The sequence below is a fragment of the Otolemur garnettii genome, unplaced genomic scaffold, assembly GCF_000181295.1.
Source record: "Otolemur garnettii isolate 467f Iridium unplaced genomic scaffold, OtoGar3 scaffold00228, whole genome shotgun sequence".
Classification (NCBI taxonomy): domain Eukaryota; kingdom Metazoa; phylum Chordata; class Mammalia; order Primates; family Galagidae; genus Otolemur; species Otolemur garnettii.
This window is the reverse complement of record NW_003852623.1, coordinates 1,751,191-1,770,312: the sequence shown is the minus strand read 5'-3', so window position 1 is coordinate 1,770,312 and position 19,122 is coordinate 1,751,191. Positions and strand designations below refer to the sequence as shown.

The window sequence follows — 19,122 nt, the reverse complement described above, 5'->3', positions numbered from 1 at the left end:
CATTGGGAATAGACAGGTGCGGTGAATCAGAGATGTGCATTAAGTGGCCAGAATGGTAGGAAATTCATGCGGGGAAAAAAATCAGTGTGGAAGGGAAGGAAGATCTCTAAAGTGTATCTTAGAGTTCTGGCTTCAGTGCAGGGTGGTTAGCAATGCCATTTACCAGAAGGGGAGCTCCAAAAGGAGAGGGCGAGAAGAAGGTATACAGCAGAAAACATTCCGTATTTAAAATTTATTCATGTTGATGATGTTTTACACAGAGTGGTAAAGTTTATTCAGAGTTTATGGAATCTATTTTTTTTTCTTTTTTTTGCCATAAGCATCGTTATTGGCAGTGACAAGTGACCTGAACATGCTCTGTGCACACACAGGTGCAGGAAAATGAACGTGCCCTGTGAGCGCCCAGGACAGGCAGACACTCACTCGCGAACACACAGTTTTGGGTCAGCCTCACTCTTTCCTTCTTCGCTCGTCTTGCCCTTTTCTCCTCATCTGCTTTTTATTGCTGTTTTCTTTTTGTATTTTATAGTATCTTTGTAAGTGGCTTCAAATCCTTTTGGAACAAGATGGTATACAGTCAATAAATATTGCTTAATACATATTCATTATAAGTCAGCCCCTGCAAAGAATGACTGGAATGAGACCTGGAATTTTTTAAACCAAAATTGCTCTTCTTTTTTCTTCATATAAATAAACATAATGTGGATAAGTTGCATCTGCTACTTTTTTTTTTTTTTTGGAATAACAGATACTTGCATTTGCTTAAGATTTTATCCTTTTAATACCAAAACAGCTCTCTCTTTTCCACATCAGCTCTCCCATCCCCCCCACCACCCTGCCAGATATTTCAAAATAAAATTCATCTCTAGACACAGAACCAATGAAAGAAACTTCAGTTTTAAAAGTTACTCAAAATAGACTTTGTAATAAAAGAAACATTTAAAAGATAAGTAAACAATATCAAAAAAAGAATGCATTTGTGGATTATGATCAGAAGAAAATTTTAATCATAGTGAGCTGTAGTTTATGACTTTATGACAGTTACAATAACTTTTCCATTTTTAATATCTCCAGCAAATCCTATAGTCTTCAAAGGACCCATATTTTCATTTTTTCCTCGATTAGCTTATGTTGGTTGCTTTTTGTACTCCCTACCCTGGAATTCCAGCTTTGGCTGTTAGGCAGGTGGCTATCTCAAACCACCTTTGCAGCTCATCTTGGTCCAATGCTCATTGCTCGTGGTCCCTTGAACCCTTATCCTGACTCAGAAGCATAGCAACAGGTAGACCAAGTATGACAGGCAGAGGAAGACAACTGAAGCAAGACAGGGCTGAAAGAGGGGAAGCAAGGATTGCCCTCTGAGACACCTGCTGTGTCATTGCAGATGTGTCATTGCAGATGTCACCTCTGATAATGGCAGCATCCAATTCTGGAACACACAGGGGCTCCACACTCCCTCAGTAGTGAAGCCACCTATCCACCTGGCTTTTGTGGCCCTTACAAACAAGGCCCATTGATTCTTTTTCTGGTGCAGGGTGAGTAATGATGCCGTTTACTGAAAATGAAACCACAGAGGGAGAGGGAAAGAAGACGGCATGAAACAAAATGCGGCTGAGACACCCTTGTCTGGGTGTCTGTGTTCACTTTCACACTTTGTCCCATAATTACCCTCATCTTAAGAGCCCTTTATCCCACTGGGACCACTTTAAGTCCTACCCGTCACTCAAGGCTGAGGGGGCGGAGCTTTTCATTTTTTCTTCTTCTCTAATGTCCTAATTTGGAAATAAACATCTCTTCCTCTTTCACAGCATTTTGCTTCTGTGTCAAGTTCAACACATCATAGTTTACAGGCATCCTCAAACTATGGCCTGCGGGCCACATGCAGCCCGCCTAGGACATTTATCCAGCCCCCTGGGTGTTTTTGCAGCTGCTGCCTGTCCTGCTTAGCAGCTGACTCATCCTGGGACCTACAGTCCTGCCCTCCAATGGTCTGAGGGACAGTGAACTGGCCCCCCTGTTTAAAAAGTTTGAGGACCCCTGGTTTAGCATGTCATCTTCCCAGATGTATAGGTATTTTTGTGTGTGTGCTTGTCATTTCTTTTCTTTCACCCTTAGAAATTTGATTTTGTGGGCAATGCCATATTCCTTTTGGTATTCCTCTGTCTTCATATACTCCAGCATGATGATTCAAACATAAGAGGCATTAAGGAGATTTATTAAGCAATTGAACCAATAGAGGAAGAAAAATTAGAAGTTATCCAAGGGAAGGGCTAAGGGAATGCTATTACTACATGCCAAGGGAGTGGTAGATGAGGCAGAACTATGGATGAGATTAACTGAGGAACTGAAGTTCAGCAAGGCACAAGATGAGAAAGTGGGACTAAGGGAAGTGTGTAACTGGGAAAGGACATCTATTCACCCAGACATTTGGTCTCTCTCCTCCTCCCCTTGATCTTTCCCCCCATCAGCACTCCTAAATCAGTGGACATATGGTTTGCTTTATTTGAGTACAAGACCTAGGAAATCCATGAGAAACAATTCTTACCACAATATAAAGTAGTGCTCATATTTATGAGAAAGCTATTAGGGTGTGTGTTTGTCCTGGGAAACCATCACGCTATGGCAGTTGGCAGGATGGCTGTTTCTCTCCTGTAACTCCCTCAGGTCTACTCTATCTCTAGGTTTTTGCTCATTCCCAATTGGACATATCAACAATGTGTTGAGAGTAGAAAGGGGAGAACGCAGATGCTGATTTTTTTGCTCTCTTTTCATCCCATCCATCCCACCCAGTTAAACACACATACCTGAGCATGAGTTGTGTTTTTTCCATGTGTAAAACCTTGTCTGGCCTCCAACCTCCAATATAGAAGTCCTATGTGCTTTTAGCATCAGATCAACCTGTTTGCTATGGTGCTCATCGTGTCAATTGTGGTAGTGTCCTTATCACACAGTAACCCGCATGGAATTAGAGATTTTGCCTTAACTCATCACTAAATCTAACCCTGCACCACGGTGTCAGGTCCCTATGGGTTCATTAAAGAGTTGAGTGAATATACACAAGCGTGAGAGAATAAAAAATAAAACAAAAGATATTTATCATTTTATATTAGCTTGCTTAAAAATACTCAGCATCTCTTACCTTTGGTTTTTGACTGACTATAGCTTTTTGAGAATTATCAAAGACTATGTTTGAAAAGCTATGATTCTCTTAAATAACAGACAAAAATGAGTTTTTTTTTTAATATTTAATGAGGCAATATCATTGCCAGATGGTTTTACCACTCAGGGCATTTAATATAAAATTTGTTAACATTGTCTTTAATTTGTTTAAATATTTTATGAACATTGTTTTCAAGAGGATTCATATCTGGGGATACTGTTTTATATAATTCTGTTTGGTGGTGGCTCACCTTGTTTTGATAGCTTCTGCTCAAACTGCCTGTAAATGCTTTGGAATCTGAGTGGGAATCAGATCTGTGAATCCCATTCCTTCTTGTTCCACCTTCTAGAGCCCCAGATTAAATCAAAGCGTCTGCCATGGGAGTCTCGGAACCTTCAGATCAGCAGTCCTGATCACAGTTCGTCGTCTTCTGATATGGAATCTAAGTAATCCGTGTCAACATATAGAAGAAACCCAGAGAATAAGCTGTCTGCCCAGCCCGGGTCTGAGAAGAGGCCATTCTGGTCAGTGAAGAATATCTCCAACCAGACTTCATCTTCCGGCTGCAGATAGATGACTGTGGACCCCGAGGCCACGTCATGATTCCCTGTGTTGGCATCGAAGGTCTTTATGCGGTATTGCCCATTGTGTACCAGCCCGATTGCCAGGTGCTTATTAGCCAAAGTGATATCATAAGAAAAGTAATATATCCCTGGGAAAGCACAGATGAACTTCCCAGTGGCGGGGTTGTAGTGCTCTCCCTCGTTGAAGAGGACCTTGTTAAATATGATAGGAAGTCTTTCTTCAGGGTAGCTGGTTGTGATGCCAACAGAAAAGGCGGATTTGAGCACAATGCTCCCACATCTGCAGACGCCAGGCAGCCCTGGTTCCCCTTGCTCTCCTCTGTCTCCCTTTGGTCCAGGAGGCCCGACGGGACCCACTTCTCCTTTCTCTCCCTCTGGTCCCATGGGTCCTTTCTTTCCTGTCTCCCCTTGATCCCCTTTCTCACCAGCAAGCCCCACTGGTCCAGTCTTACCTCTCAAACCTTCAAAAAGAGCATAGAGTTTAATTAATAGTCTTCTAATACACAGAGCACACCTCTACAGTCCCAGCCCGCCCCAACTTTGTCTTTTAAACCAACCCTCAACAGTGTATGTCTAAATAATAAATATGAAGTGGGCAGCGCCTGTGGCTCAAAGGAGTAAGGCACCCGCCCCATATGCCGTAGGGGGCGGGTTCAAACCCAGCCCTGGCCAAAAACTGCAAAAAAAAAAAAAGTCTATAAAAAATAATAATAAACATTAAAAAAATCATTGATGCACTAAAAGTGAAAAGAGAAATTTTTCTTCAGAATTTAAGTCGATTTTTTTGAGTAGGTAAGAAATGATTTAAATCGTGACTGATTTAAAATAATTGACTATCATTTGGATGATGGCTCACCTGCCACTCAATTATTCTGATATAGATATTGGTCACTAGAGCAAGACTTCAATGAACATGAGGCTATGATCTCCCAAAGTGGTCTCATGGGAGCAGGCAGAACCAGAAGGATACTTAGAGGCCATTTAGTCTCATGTCCCATTTTATTTCTACTAAGCTAGGTCAGAAAAGATTTCCTCGGCTGGGCGGGGTGGCTCAGTCTATAATCCCAGCACTCTGGGAGGCCCAAGGCAGGTGGTTTGCTTGAGCTCAGGAGTTCGAGACCAGCCTGAGCAAGAGCAAGACCCTGTCTCTAAAAATAGCTGGGTATTGTGGTGGGCACCTGTAGTTCCAGGTACTTGGAGGCTAACGCAAGAGAATTGCTTGAGGCCAAGAGTTTGAGGTTTGTGTGAGCTATGATGTCATAGCACTCTACCGAGGGTGACAAAGTGAGACTGCCTCAAAATGGGGCAGCGCCTGTGGCTCAATGAGTAGGGCGCTGGCCCTGTATACCGAGGGTGGCAGGTTCAAACCCGGCCCTGGCCAAACTGCAACAACAACAAAAAATAACTAGGCATTGGGGTGGGTGCCTGTAGTCCCAGCTACTTGGGAGGCTGAGGCAAGAGAATCGCCTAAGCCCAGGAGTTGGAGGTTGCTGTGAGCTGTGACGCTACAGCACTCTACCAAGGGTGATAAAGTGAGACTCTGTCTCTAAAAAAATAAATAAATAAATAAAAGGAAAGGATTTCTTCTTAGTTCTCCATGGAATAGGCCTCCCTCGATTTCTTCTTGTGCCATTTCTTCCTTCCTTTCTTTTGTCCATCCATCTACCCATGACTCTGCGTGGCCACGTTCATTTACATTCTTAGTCACCAGGCGAAGGGACAAAGGACACCGGTCATCCTCAAGTCAGCTGTTAGTACCTTGTGATCTGCAAATCTGGGCCATAGCTAAGTTCACAAATACTTAAATTCCTGTGATAAACTGGGGTGCGTAACCTGGTTCATGAGGTAGTCCTAATGTTATTCAGAGGCATTCACATCGCCATGCATTCAGATTCGATAAGACGTTGATATGCTACAATGATCGTGGCAACAGACCAATGAGGGAGACAGATGTTCTAAGCTCTGTATTTCTAATTTAGGGTTGAGAAGCTGGAAAGAAACTACATTGGATTCTGCCTGGACTCGGCTGGAGCGGATGTGGTGAGGGGTGGTCACGAAGGATCCACAAACTAGAAGATGCCTCTGGTGTCATTAAAGGGGACACAGGGAGCAGACGCCCCCAGCCACACTGTGTCCAGTTACAGTGTTGAAAACATATCCGTAAAGCCCCCGGGCTTGGTTCTTGAGTTTCCAGGCAGGCTGAGCCTGTCTTCATGCTGTCCTTACCCATCCTTTCTGAGCTATGATGCGTCTATTGGGTTGAAATCATCTCAGGTTGCAAAAGCCATTTTGGTTTGGACCTTTGTTTTTTTCATTTGTAACATTATTATTATTATTGCTGATAGAGTATCATGAACATTAGATACTAAATGTAAAGTTCTTGATAAGTCATAAGTTCCTAACAAATGGTTATTGTCATGACATATTGTAATTACGTATTTTCATGTTGGTCTCCCCCACACAGCTGTCTGCTGATCAAGGCACCGACAATGTCTTACTGATGTTAGTGTTTCCAGTGTCCGGAATGTTCTTCTTAGCAGGGTGCAATCATGCACTCTTCATCTTCCTAACTAAGGGACAGTTGGTAATATCTGAAGAGATTTTTGGTTGTCGTGGTTTGGGGGGAGTGTGATACTGGCATCTAGTGGGACACTGTCGAACATCCTACAGCACACAGGATAGCCACCCAGAGTGAAGGACATTTCTGTGCAAAATGTTACCGGAGTGGAGGTTGGGAAAACATGGGTCTGTAATAATAGAGATAGTAGTAGATTCACAAATGCGCTGTTGATTGACTAATGCAAGGCACATGATTAATGAATACTGGCCTCATCTATGGTTAAAAGCATAGCAATCCTGAACATTTAATATACTCTGAATGCATAATCACATATACAGGGTGGGCACCCTGTATGTCCACCCTGTATATCTTAAAATTACGACCACCTCATGAAACAAACTACTCGTGTCTAGTGTATTAAATAGTTTAGGATAGTCAAATTTAGCTATGATCCACACAGGTAAATCAAAATGTAGTTAGTAGTAACAGCTAACATTTACTGAGTACTTACCACGTGGCCCTTATTCTGGGGGTGGTTTCATAGACTAGATTGCCCTTAAACTTAGCAATCGGCCTTACTACCTCCAATTTACAAATGAGGCAACTGAGCCGGGGCCGGGGGGGAGGATATTAGCTTGAGGACACTAGATTAGTAGCTGGAAGAGCCAAGACTTGAGCCTGTGTCTTTTTGACTTGAGGTCTTTTTCACATATAGCTGCTAGATACAGTAAACTAAAAGGGCCAGCAGTTTATAACTATAATCTGGTGTTGTTACAGGACTTTAAGGATCTTCAGAATCATGATAACTTGTATCCACAGGTGTTACCCTGTAGATACCCTTGAAAACTTACATTTAAGCTCCACATGAAAGGTTCTTTGTTATTGCACCAAGTTCATAGATTTGGCAGCTACTGATGGGCCAAGTATTTTCTGCATGGCAAATTCAAATAGGAATTCATTTCTGGTAGTCTAAACGCATATCATAGTTTTGTTTCACAGAAAACCAGTAAATCAGGTACGCTGATTAGAGATATATTTCTTAGATCTACTGATGTTTCTCTTCCTATCTTTTGCCCCAACTTTTACAGACGGGAACTTATTTTCCAAGATTGATTCCACATCCTTTCCCCTTTTAGAGTTAACCCAGACTCACTAGAATTTCAATTCGGTTTACTGCAGAATCTGGCAGGCTTCCCGGGCCAACTTATCCTCTGGGGAAAGAAACAGTGAAAATCACTGAAGGACTAAGGGACAAGTGTGCTGCTGTAAAGAGCTATGGAAATCTGGCTGCCACAGACAGGTAGGAAAGTGACGAGGTGGGAAATGTAGGTTGCATGGGGCTATTGTCATTTCATCTGTGAACAATAAAATCTACAAGCCCTTCATGTATTTTTGCTCAGGACAGTAGTGCTGAGCAGGGTGGCACCCGGCTCCCAATTTCTGTCCCCGTGTGGTCTGTCCATCTCCCCTCCCACCCATCTTTCTGTCCAGCCATTGCCTGCCAATTGCAACGGCCTGGTGATTCCTGGCATCGGCTGTTTATGTCCAGCTCGGGCGGTCCCTGGCGTGGTTATCCATGCACGTCTATTCTCAGTAATTCACTTAATGTTCTCATCTATAAAACGTGGAATATGTACCTGAAAGAGATGCCATTACCATAAAATAAGGTAATGGCAGGTGAAGAGTTGGGGGCAGCGCCTAAAGCCTGGACAGGGCTCAGACAATTGCGATAACTGACGGAGGCGGAGCAGAGAAGGACTGAAAGGACCAAGTCCCTTTAGAACAAACAACCACCACAAAAGGGACAGCGGTGAGATGGGTGTCGGGGGTGTGGGGGGCGACTCTGTCGTCATTACCTGCAGCTCCCTTTTCTCCTTTCTCTCCTTTCCTGCCATCTCTGCCGTCTCTTCCCGGAAGGCCGATGCGACCGTGGGGCCCAGGGGAACCAGTTGCCCCAGGAGGCCCTGGGGGGCCAGGTAAGCCAGGAATGCTGCAGATGTACCTCGGGGAGTAGTTCTCTCCTTTCAACTGGTTACCCCGAGGCTGTCCACTTGCACAAATGGCAAAACTTGTAACATAGAGCAAGACGAACATTTTTGGCTCTGGAAGAGAAACACACAGACACAAGTGAGCCCTTTGGGGTCAGGGTGGAGGGAATTTGGTGTAATTGACTCAGTGTGTCTGGTCAGCAATCTTGACCAGCTGACTCAGTGTGAATATGAGAATGCTTGTTGCAGCAGAGCTCACCTTTCCCCACATGCAAGTCTCCGCCTACCCTCATAATTCCATCAAGAACTATGAACATAGGCGGCGCCTGTCGCTCAAGGAGTAGGGCGCCAGCCCCATATACTGAAGGTGGCAGGTTCAAACCCAGCCTCTGCCAAAAAAAAAGAAAAGAAAAGAACAATGAACACGGGTGGTGCCTGTGGCTCAGTGAGTAGGGCATACCGGCCCCATATACTGAGGGTGGCGGGTTCAAATCCAGCCCCAACCAGACTGCAACAAAAAAATAGCCAGGTGTTGTGGCGGGTGCCTGTAGTCCCAGCCACTTGGGAGGTTGAAACAAGAGAATCGCCTAAGCTCAGGAGTTGGAGGTTGCTATGAGCTGTCTGATGCCACAACACTCTCCCAAAGGTGATAAAGTGAGACTCTGTCTCTACAAAAAAAAAAAGAAAAAAGAACTAAGAACACGTTACTGATACAGCATTCCCAGGGCCCTTACAAAAGGGTTGGTGCAGATGAAGAATTGATTCAGAACACTTTCAAAATAAACCACTATGTTTCATTTATTCTTCCATGAGACACTTTGAAAAATGATGTTTTCTTTTCACAAAAATAACGCATCTTTTTGAAAAATTCAGATGAATAGGAGGGTACAGATGACTGGGTTACATTGTGTTTCTGAGGTTCCAGCTGTGGCTGGGGCAGTCGAGCCCGTCACCTGGGGGGGGTGCACCCTCACGGTGTGTCCGCCCGGTGAGCGCTCACCACCCCTCCCTCCTCTCCTTTGCATCTTTTAAAAATAGAGAGAGATGCAAATGAATGAGATAAACATCAGAGATATTTTCTCCTCCCAGCGCTTGACATTTTTCTGCATATTTCCTTCTGGTTTATTTTTGCCCGTGCTAAGGATAAAAGTGACGTCATGCCGTGCCTACAACTCCTTATCTTCTGTCACTTAACAGTGTATTGTGGACATTTGCTCATGTTAAATTTATCCATAACGTTAAAACATTATTCCTAAAAATAGACCTGCCATTCGATCCTATAATTCCTCTACTAGGTATATATCTAGAAGACCGAAAATCACATTATAACAAAGATATTTGTACCAGAATGTTTATTATGGCCCCGTTCATAATGGCTAAGTCACGGAAGAAGCCCAAGTGCCATTGACCCGTGAATGGATTAATCAATTGTGGGATATGTACACCATGGAATTTTATGCAGCCTTAAAGAAGATGGAGACTTTACCTCTTTCATGTTTACATGGATGGAGCTGGAACATATTCTTCTCAGCAAAGTATCTCAAGAATGGAAGAAAAAGTATCCAATGTACTCAGCTTTACTATGAAACCAATTTATAGCTTTTATATGAAAGCCATAAACCAATTATAGCCCAAGAAGAAGGGGAAATGGGAGAGGGAGGGGAGGGGAGGGGGGAGGATGGGTGGAGGGAGGGTAATTGGTGGTGGGAACACACCTACGGTGCATCTTACAAGGGTACATGTGAAATTTACTAAGTGTAGAGTATAAATGTCTTAACACAATATATGAAAATGCTGCAAAGGCTATGTTAACCAGTTTGATGAAAATATTTCAAATTGTATATAAAACCAGTATGTTGTACCCCATGACTGCATTAATGTACACAGCTATGATTTAATTAAAAAAAAGTAAATAAAAAGAATATTTTTAGGATGCAGTCATATCTTATCTTTGCAGTAAAATACTAATCCAAGTAGTAAAAAAAATCACTTCTACCAGAATTCAATCAAAACCTGATTGGGTTACAGAGGAGGGGCAGGGTGTGGGCCAGGTGGGTGGAGAGGCCCTCTCCTATAAAGCCCCTGGCAGGCAGGTCTCACTCCAGATCTCAGCAGTCCCTGGGAGCAGCTGGAAGCCAGGAGAGAACACACAGCAGGAGAGACAGTGGCCATGGCTGAGCACTTCAGAGAGGCAAGTTCATGCACCACCTGCCTAACTTATTTCAAAAACCCTGTGTACTTCAAGTGTGGATATCTGTGCTGCCTCCAATGCATCAAGTCACAGCAGAAGGAGCCCCACAGGGAGAGTTTGCTGTGCCCCGTCTGCTCTGTGGTCTCGCAGGAGAGTGACATCAGGCCCTCTTTGCAGCTGGGGAAGCTGGTGTCCAGGGTCATGGAACTGGAGCCCCAGCTGAGAGCTGTCCTGCAGATGAACCCCAGAATGAGGAAGTTCCAAGTAGACGTGACCTTGGATGTGGACACAGCCAATGACAGTCTCATCATTTCTGATGACCTGAGGAAGGTTCACTGCGGGCGTTTCAAGCAGAATAGGAGGTGGCGAGCTGAGAGATTCAGCAGTGCCCTGTATGTCCTGGGGTCCCCTCGGTTCACTTTGGGCTGTCACTACTGGGAAGTGGACCTGGGCAGGAGTGAAAAATGGGACGTGGGCATCTGCAAGGAATCAGTTACAAGGCAAGGAAAGATTAAACTGTGTACAGAATGGGGCTTCTGGACTGTGGGTATGAGAAGATCGATGATTGTCACTGCCAGAACCTCGCCCCTGACCGCTCTGGTGGTGAATCCCCAGCTCTCCAGGTTGGGGATTCTCCTGGATATGGACGTGGGTACCGTCTCCTTCTACCACGTTGACGACAGGTCCCACATCTTCACGTTCACTAATGTCCCTGCTGCGGAACCTCTGCGGCCATTTTTTGCTCCTTCCAATGTAGCTGACGATGGTCAAAGCTACCTGCGAGTCTGTCCTTCGGTGGATCCAGGCATTGAACCAGCCCTCATCCTGGGCAGGGCGAATGAAGCCAGGGACACAAGATGTCTGTAGAAATTACTGAGCGTCCAGAACCAGAGCTAGAAACGTTTCTGTTTAGTGTAGCGACATAGCAAGAAAAAGTGGTGGGTCACGTTATGACTCATGAATACATTTTCACTTCACAAATTAGGAAACATTTAGATTTCAGATAGAGAATCTCTTGTCATGTTGCTTTGGGGGAGACTTTTGTTTATATTTCTGTGCCAGTATGTATTTTGAACTTTTACACAGTTTGGAGTGTGTTCATTTTTATTTTCCATAAGATCAACTTGGTATGTTGTGGAGCTTAAAGAATAAACAATAATTTGAAAATGAAAAAAATATTATTCCTCTTGGCTCTACTATCTTTTGTGCAAGCTACACGCCCATGGTAGACCTTTAGGATCCTTCCAGTGTTTGCCTCTAATAAACACCAGGCTCGGCACCATTATGACAACCTTCACGTGCATCCCTGATCATTTTCTTAAAACTATGTTCTTGACTTGATAACTGTATGTAATGGTAAGTAGTGTTAGCTGCATGTCCTTGGGGGGGGGTCTCAAACTTTAATCTATAGGTTCTAATGCCATGGTGTCCCATAAGGCACTTAACACTGGTGCTCAATTAGAGAGCCTTGTGACATTAACCCATGTGTGGTACCATGAGCTCTGAGAGACTCAGCCAGCCACTGTGATCTGACTGGACTTGGGTCCTCGTCTCCAAAGGTTGTCAGCTAAGAACGATAGATCATTAATTAGCAGGGCGTCTTGGCTTATAGACTGGGAGTGGTGGGGACAGGGGGAGCAATGTAGCCTGGCAATACCAAATTTCTTAGGTTCAATGGTCCCAGAGATTAGCAGTTTCTTGAATGGAAGAACACAGACAGATGGTCCTGGGTTGTGTAAATGAGTGGTTTTGGCTGGTCAGAGCTGTGCTTTAAACAGATATCCACGTAGTGCCGAAGCTGGCATGCATTCCCTTCAAAGAAATAATGACAAAATGTGGGGAAAGCAATCAGATGGCGTTTCCTTTGTTTTTTGACAGCCACATCAGAAAATCAGCCAGGCTCATGGTACCAGTTCTGTGGTACCCATGGGGAAATTGCATCATCTTGGAATTAGACCCAGAAACTTACCAGAGCACAGGAATGACAAACTGAGATAAACACAGATGCACATGTAGTTCTGAAACAAGCTTGATTCCTAGAAATTTTTTTTAGTGAAAACTCAAGGCAACTCATCCAACTTTAGGTTCTGTATCCTTCACCAAATCTCAGTGTTACCAGTTCAAAAAAAAAAAAAAAAGAAAAAGAAAAAGAAAGAAAAGCTGTCTGCTCCGTCTGCCAGACTGGTCACAGCTGAAACGCAAAATCACGATTCGGTTGGTCATCGGGGATGAATGAACTTCCAACAGTGGAAGAAAAGAAAGAAAAGAAAAGGCATTCATTCACTCACACCCTGACACAGTTAAAACTAGAGGAATCAGTTAAATTAGAAGCTTCTCTTTCTTGTAAACGGCTGGTCAGAGGAAGCTTTGAGAAGGGAAATGTGTGTGTCTCTGTGTGCCCAGAGAGATGCTCCTTAGGAGGTTTTCACACATGCAGACACAAGGCTGCAGGCCAAGGCCAGAGTCGGTTCTAAGAGGAACTTGAAATTAGGGGGAAGAAATTAGGTGGCAGCTCAGACACTGTGACGGGGTGTGGAAATACAACTATGCCAATAGTCGCAGGAGCAATCTGTGAAGAAGAGTGTGGCAAGGCTCCAGCTGGTGGTGGCCAGGGGGGCGTACATGTGAAAGATTACTTGGAAGAAAGGATGTTCAGTTTTTCCAATAGCCGGGCAAAAGGCACTGGAAGAAGGAATGAATTGAAGACACGAAGACAGGTTCACTCATTACTAATGGGTAGCTCTTGACTGACCAAGGCTCTAGAATATTATCTGTACAGGAGTCTGGGGGCTGCTGCAGCTTTTTAACAAACGCACTCACAATACTTAGTGCTTAGCAACACTCATCACGATGTATGGTGGTGAGAGATGTGCTTTGGTGGCCGCGAGGGTAACTAGTTAGCCAAGCCCTGGGACTCGGTCCTCACTGGAGGACAAGCGGGTGCAGATTACAGCGGAAAACCAGACTTCCGGCTCTAAAATGGCAGTGTAGACACATGCACAGTACAGACCTATCCCCAGCAACGTCCCAGAATTCCACAATGAGGACCAATCTGGGGCCACGGAGAAGTAAAGAAACTCCAGCGTACTATTCATCCATAAAAAGATGGGGAATTTGCATCTTTTGTAACAACCTGGATGTATTTGGAGATCATTTTCCTCAGGAAATAATCACAAGAATGGAACAAGACACATTACACGTGCTTGGTACTCAATGGAAATTAGCAGGTTAACAACTATACTTTCCCATGAGGAAAACTCAATTACACTCAGGAGGAAGAGGTGGGGAGGGGGTGGGTAATTTCCCACCCAGGGTTACATTGCTTGGGTACATGGCACACTTCCTGGGTGAAGGACACACCTATAACTCAAACTGTTAACTTTAGAAAGCAAACTATGGTACTTCTTCGTATGTACTCCAATATTAATCTGGAAAAAACCTCAATCCTCAAGCAGACATTAACAGAACCAGATTCTCGTATATACAACACCCCTCCCCCCAGTCTGCCCTGCTCCAAGCTTGCAGAACATTTCCGGACTCATCGCTGCTCCACTAGAAAAAGGGAGATTGAGATGGACAATTAGCTTCCAGGCCATCTTGGGATCTTTGGCAGGAGACCTGTCCATGCCCGAACTCAAGGGGTTTCCAACCTTTTTTCTTTTTCCTCTGCCAAATGTACAAAGAAAAGTAATTTTGGGCCAAACAGTAAATACACAAACACTAACAAAAGCTGATTAAAAAAAAAGAGAGAGAGAGTCCATACGTACTTTTATGATATCTGACACTCCAAGTAAGCAAAAAGTCCTCACACAATCAGCATGTGATCTGTGGGCCCCAGGTTGGTCACCTCTGCCTTAACCCATGGGAAGCAGGGACACAGGGAGGAATGGGGGCACCAGTCCTGGAAACTGCTCTGTAACTGGGCCCAGGATATGAAGGAGGAGGAGAGAGAGATACAGGCCACTCTGGTGAAGAGGGTTTTTGACAGAGGTACGGGACACAGGAAGGCCCTAAGCAGTGGTTCTCAACCTTCCCAATGCCATGATGTATTTTCATTGTTACAAAGGGGTCTCAACCCACAGGTTGAGAGCCATGGGCCCTGAGACAGAACTTAACATACTGAGCGTCTTTCAAGAGCACAAGGAACCTTTCTAGTTAAACTAGCCACGGAAAACACTCGGAGAAATATCTATTACATCAGTGTAAAGATTGAACTCCTAGAAAATACGTTTATAGATTGAAATCCCTGTGGAAGTCGCATACAGTTCTTTCTTCTAAAAGAAAGAAAAATATGGTCAAAAGCCTAAATAAAAGATATTGTTGGTGGGAAAGTAAAATGGTGCAGCCTCTGTGTCAAACATTATAGTGATTCCTCAGAAAAACCGATTCCCCTTCTGAATATATGTCCCAAAGAAGTAAAAGCAGAGACTAAAACAGATAGTCACACACTCAAGTTCACAGCAAGATTATTGACAATGGTCAGGAGGTAGAAGCAGCCTGACGTCCATCACCAGTAGACAAATAGCCTGGTCTACACAGCAATGGACATTAACAAGAAAGAAAATTCTGACACCAGATACGACACGGGTGAAACCTGAGGACATGGTGTTACGTGAAATAAGCCAGTTGCAAAAGTGCAAATACTGTGTGATTTGCTCCCAGGAAGGTCACACTCAGGGGACAGAATGGTGCTTGTTGGGGGAGGGGAAGGAGGCCTGGGGTTTCAGTTCCAGAAGATGAAAAATTTCCGGAGCTATGGGATGATGTTTGCCTAGCAGTATGAGTGTACTCAAGGCTGCGGAACTGTACACATAAAAAGGGCAAAAGTGATACATTTTAGGTGAAGCCTATGTTTTATTTATTAAAAAGTACTAAGTAAAGAAAAAATAAGCAGAGATGGCTTGGGATGCAGGTAGAAACTGGTATTTTAATTTCTGTGCCGGATGGTTGTAAGGGCGACCATCTTCACTTCACAAACAGGGAAATCAAGCCCTCGGGGCTCCAGTCCTCACAGGCATGAAATGGCACAGCCAGAGTTTGAACTGAGTCCTTTTCTGTCCAAACACTTGGTCTCCCCTACACCACGTGGGAGGAACTGTAGCAAGTCACTTCATGGCAAAGGGCTGGACTTGGTTATTAATTGAAGTTGAAAATGTGCTTTGCCTGGAAATCATTAGAAAGAGGTGACCAGAGAAAGCCAAGACAAGACGTTTCCTTGGCCCGCAGAGGCTGAGATTTCACAACAGCTGGCCCTGTCCTTCCCTGCTGCCCTGGGAGTGGCCGTGCACAGGGGCAGCATGACGGGCACTGAGCTTCTCACGCCCCAGTCCCCTCAGAGCTGCAGGGCCTCAGCCGCTGGCCTTTGGGGTTCCCACTGTCCTTCGCAGAACTGAGTTCTCTGTTTGCCAGAAGTCACGTTCCTTCTCCCTTGGCACTCTCGAGTCCCCCAAGTCACACTGCTGTCAGCATCTACAGACCTGCCTGCCTCACCACCACTTCCCAATGCAAACTCTGTGCCAACTGCCATCTGAGACAACAGACTTGTCTACATAGAAGTCACCAGAGGCTGAATGAGGAACACTAGGTATTCACCAGTACCTATTAGTATCAGCTCCTGGCAACTTACACAGTTCTGCCTGCTTTATGGAAAGTGCTTTGATGGCACAACAAAAGAATCAAATTGCCTGTCGCAAGACATTTTGCCACCTAGAGAGCAATGCTAAGTCCATACCATCCTCCCAAAGACCCTTTTGCAGTGTTTTTCAACCTTTTTAAAAATCTCAGGACGCACTTGAACCTATAGTTAAACCTCCACGTCACATTTAAGTTATGCTGATCAAAAAAAGAGTTAAATAAATAATATACTTACTGTTCTTTGAACTTCTTTAAAGATAATTTAATTAATGATCATTCAAAGTTTTCTTGGCGCACTTAAGATCCTCTCACAGCACACCAGTTGAAAATCACTGCCTTCATGTGAGAGCTTGATAGAGAACCGAGGATCTGAGAAGTCCCATAACTGGCCTGTGGTCACAAAGCTAGAGTCGGGCACAGATTGGAGCCTAGGTCTTCAGTTTATCAGGGATTCTTCCTACAGAACCATCTGTTTAATAAACTAAAAAGCTACCGGCATGAAAACAGGCCATTGCATCTACATTTGCCAAACTTCTGGAAAAAAAAAATAGAGTAAGTACCATACCTCGCCCTTAGATGGTTTGTGGCTGCAAGATTTTAAATCCACGGGAGACTGGGGACCTTTCATGAGAGCTCAGAGGAAACTCGCTCTGGTACCAGACCGAATAACAGATCCAAGTTCTCAAAGATTTCCAAATAGTTGTGCTAAAAATAATTTTCTCATTTAGCCCCAAAGAGCCAAGAGCCCTGGAAGTCACTCATCCAGTGAGGCTCGACTCCGGTAAAAGTTACAGTTTTGTTTGGGATGAACTTGAACTGCCTGTGATCCTTGACCGGTAAGTATCGAGGCTTCTCCATCTCAGGGTGCTGTGGCCTCATTTTCAGATATGTTTACTTCATCTTTCCCCCTCTTCATTTGTTTTCCACGGAGTGGATGTTTCAGGGAAAAAAAAAAAATTACTCACTGACTGGAAATTAGTTGTAACTTAGAAGAATCATTTCCTAGTTGAGAGGTTTTGGAGACAGACTCTTAGCATTCTGGACAGAAGATGGTGTCTTGTGGAATAATAAGGAAAATTGTTCCTGCTCTTGGTAAACACGGGGAGAAAATGACCCCTCATTCTACGTACTCTGAAAAGAAAGAGGGTGATGAATACCGTTCTGATGCTTTCTTTGTTCTTTGCTGAATGGATAAATGATTGAGTTTTTTTTTTTTTTTGAAACTAATATGTCTTTGTGCTGCCGAGAACTGATCATAACAACTCAAACTGCAGAATGATTCTCCAAAGCCTCTGACTACTCATCTTTGGAGCAATCAATTTCTTTGTTTCCTTTTGCCGGGTATTTCTTATCTCCTTGGCAACAGCAATCTATAATTTATGATGTCACTTACGGAAATTAAATGGTTGAAAAAAATCTTGTTTTTATCTTGCTTTTCACCTCATTTTTCTCAAACGATGAAACCGGTAACGTGAAGGAGTGTTTCCAGACTTGGGAAAGGGACACAAATCTGATCAAAAAGATGAGTGGGTTCCCCTTTGGGTGGGCTTGGTCTGTGTTAGGTGTCCGTCCTCCAGGTGGGAGGAAATGGCCTTTGGAACTTCTTGGCTGTCCAGAATCTGCATGCCATCATGGTGTGGCCAAGACAGTGTCTGGAGCACGGAAGCTCGTCATAATTTTTTGCTAAATTAGAGCCCAGAAGCTCCTCTTTTTTTTTTTTGCAGTTTTTGGCCGGGGCCAGGTTTGAACCCGTCACCTCTGGTATATGGGGCCGGCGCCCTACTCCTCTGAGCCACAGGCACCGCCCTAGAGTAGAATCTTAGTCAGATGGAGCCTTTAGGTTTATTTCCTCACCTTCAGAATAAAATGATTGTCCTTAATCATTTCTAAGTCTGTCACAGTTCTTAATATTCTCTAACAAAGTGCTGGTGCCTGACGTTACCTATTTAGCAAGTTTAATTTAAGATGTCGCCACCTTTAATTTGTTCATTTGTTTGTTGATAAGCCACGCCTTCCTACATGGTCTGGTCTCGTTCACTCTGGAATAGCACAGTTTCTTCCAAGAAGCTTAGAAGTTAATCAATCTGTTGACTGATAAAAAAAATAGATGTATTCTTATTTTTCTGCCTTTCGTGCCCTTCACAACTTCTCTCATTTACCTTCTTTCATGTTTACTATACTTTCGATGGTAAGGTCTCTTATATCATCAAAGTATCCCAGTACTTCTTCCGTTTTCTAATACAGATTTGACTTTTCAAAACATTATTTTTCATCTCAGATGATTTATTATAATCTGTGTTTTTCTGGACCTCTTCTTCCCAGAGAGAATGAACTTTTGAAATGTCTCCTCGAGTCTTCAGGCCTCAGATGTGGATAAAGCTTGGCAGCGTCTATTTCATTAGGTTCTTTTCACACCTTTTTAGAAGCAGTGGTGATAAGTGATGGGCTGAACGATACATTGAAGGGAGTGTTGGCCCAGAGTCCAGACCCAGATCCCGTGTCACCGGCCACTCATTTCCAGTGCAGGGTCTAATTCTCTCTTTCCCAGGCAGGCAAACTTTACCTCTTGGCTTGTGCCGACCCCCAAACCATACTCTTTACTTTTCAACTGATTTCTGTTCAATCCACTCTGTTCCAGCTGATGGTCTCACAGCATCTAAGAGTATGTGGGTCAACCAGCTCTCAAAAGAAAACAGCTTCAGTTTGTAGCTTTTGTTAATTTTCTTGGTGTAAATGTTCCTGTCGTGGTCAGTTTTAAACTACCACCCGGACCCTCCCTGGTTATGAAGTTGGGCAGAGATGTACACAATGGCTGTTGCTGGCAGGTGTGAGCTGGCTGAGAACGCCTCTCATCTCTCTCTTCTGATCGCTCTCTCTCTCTCTCTCTCTCTCACACTCACACATGCCCCCCATTTTGCTAGGTGCTGGAAAAGGATATAATGGGCATGCATAAGGTGCCAATGCATTTACAACCAGCACCTCCTTTAGTTCTTTTTTTTTTTTTT

The 19,122-nt window shown here is 44.0% G+C and overlaps 1 protein-coding gene across 2 annotated transcripts in view; it reads right to left on the bottom strand.

Annotated features, from left to right (window-relative positions):
- Positions 1–3,240: 3,240 nt before the first annotated feature.
- C1QTNF7 (C1q and TNF related 7) overlaps positions 3,241–19,122 on the bottom strand; it is a 55,479-nt gene continuing 39,597 nt past the window's right edge. The window contains exons 1-3 of one of the 2 annotated variants that reach the window (XM_003802035.3): positions 16,683–16,783; positions 8,161–8,406; positions 3,241–4,205 (exon numbers count right to left, since the gene is read on the bottom strand). In XM_003802035.3, the coding sequence (XP_003802083.1) occupies positions 3,574–4,205; positions 8,161–8,398 (870 nt within the window). In that variant the 5' untranslated portion in view covers positions 8,399–8,406; positions 16,683–16,783 and the 3' untranslated portion in view covers positions 3,241–3,573. Of the gene's footprint in view, positions 4,206–8,160; positions 8,407–16,682; positions 16,784–19,122 lie in introns of those variants that run through there. The other variant, XM_023508187.1, reaches the window with a different exon arrangement.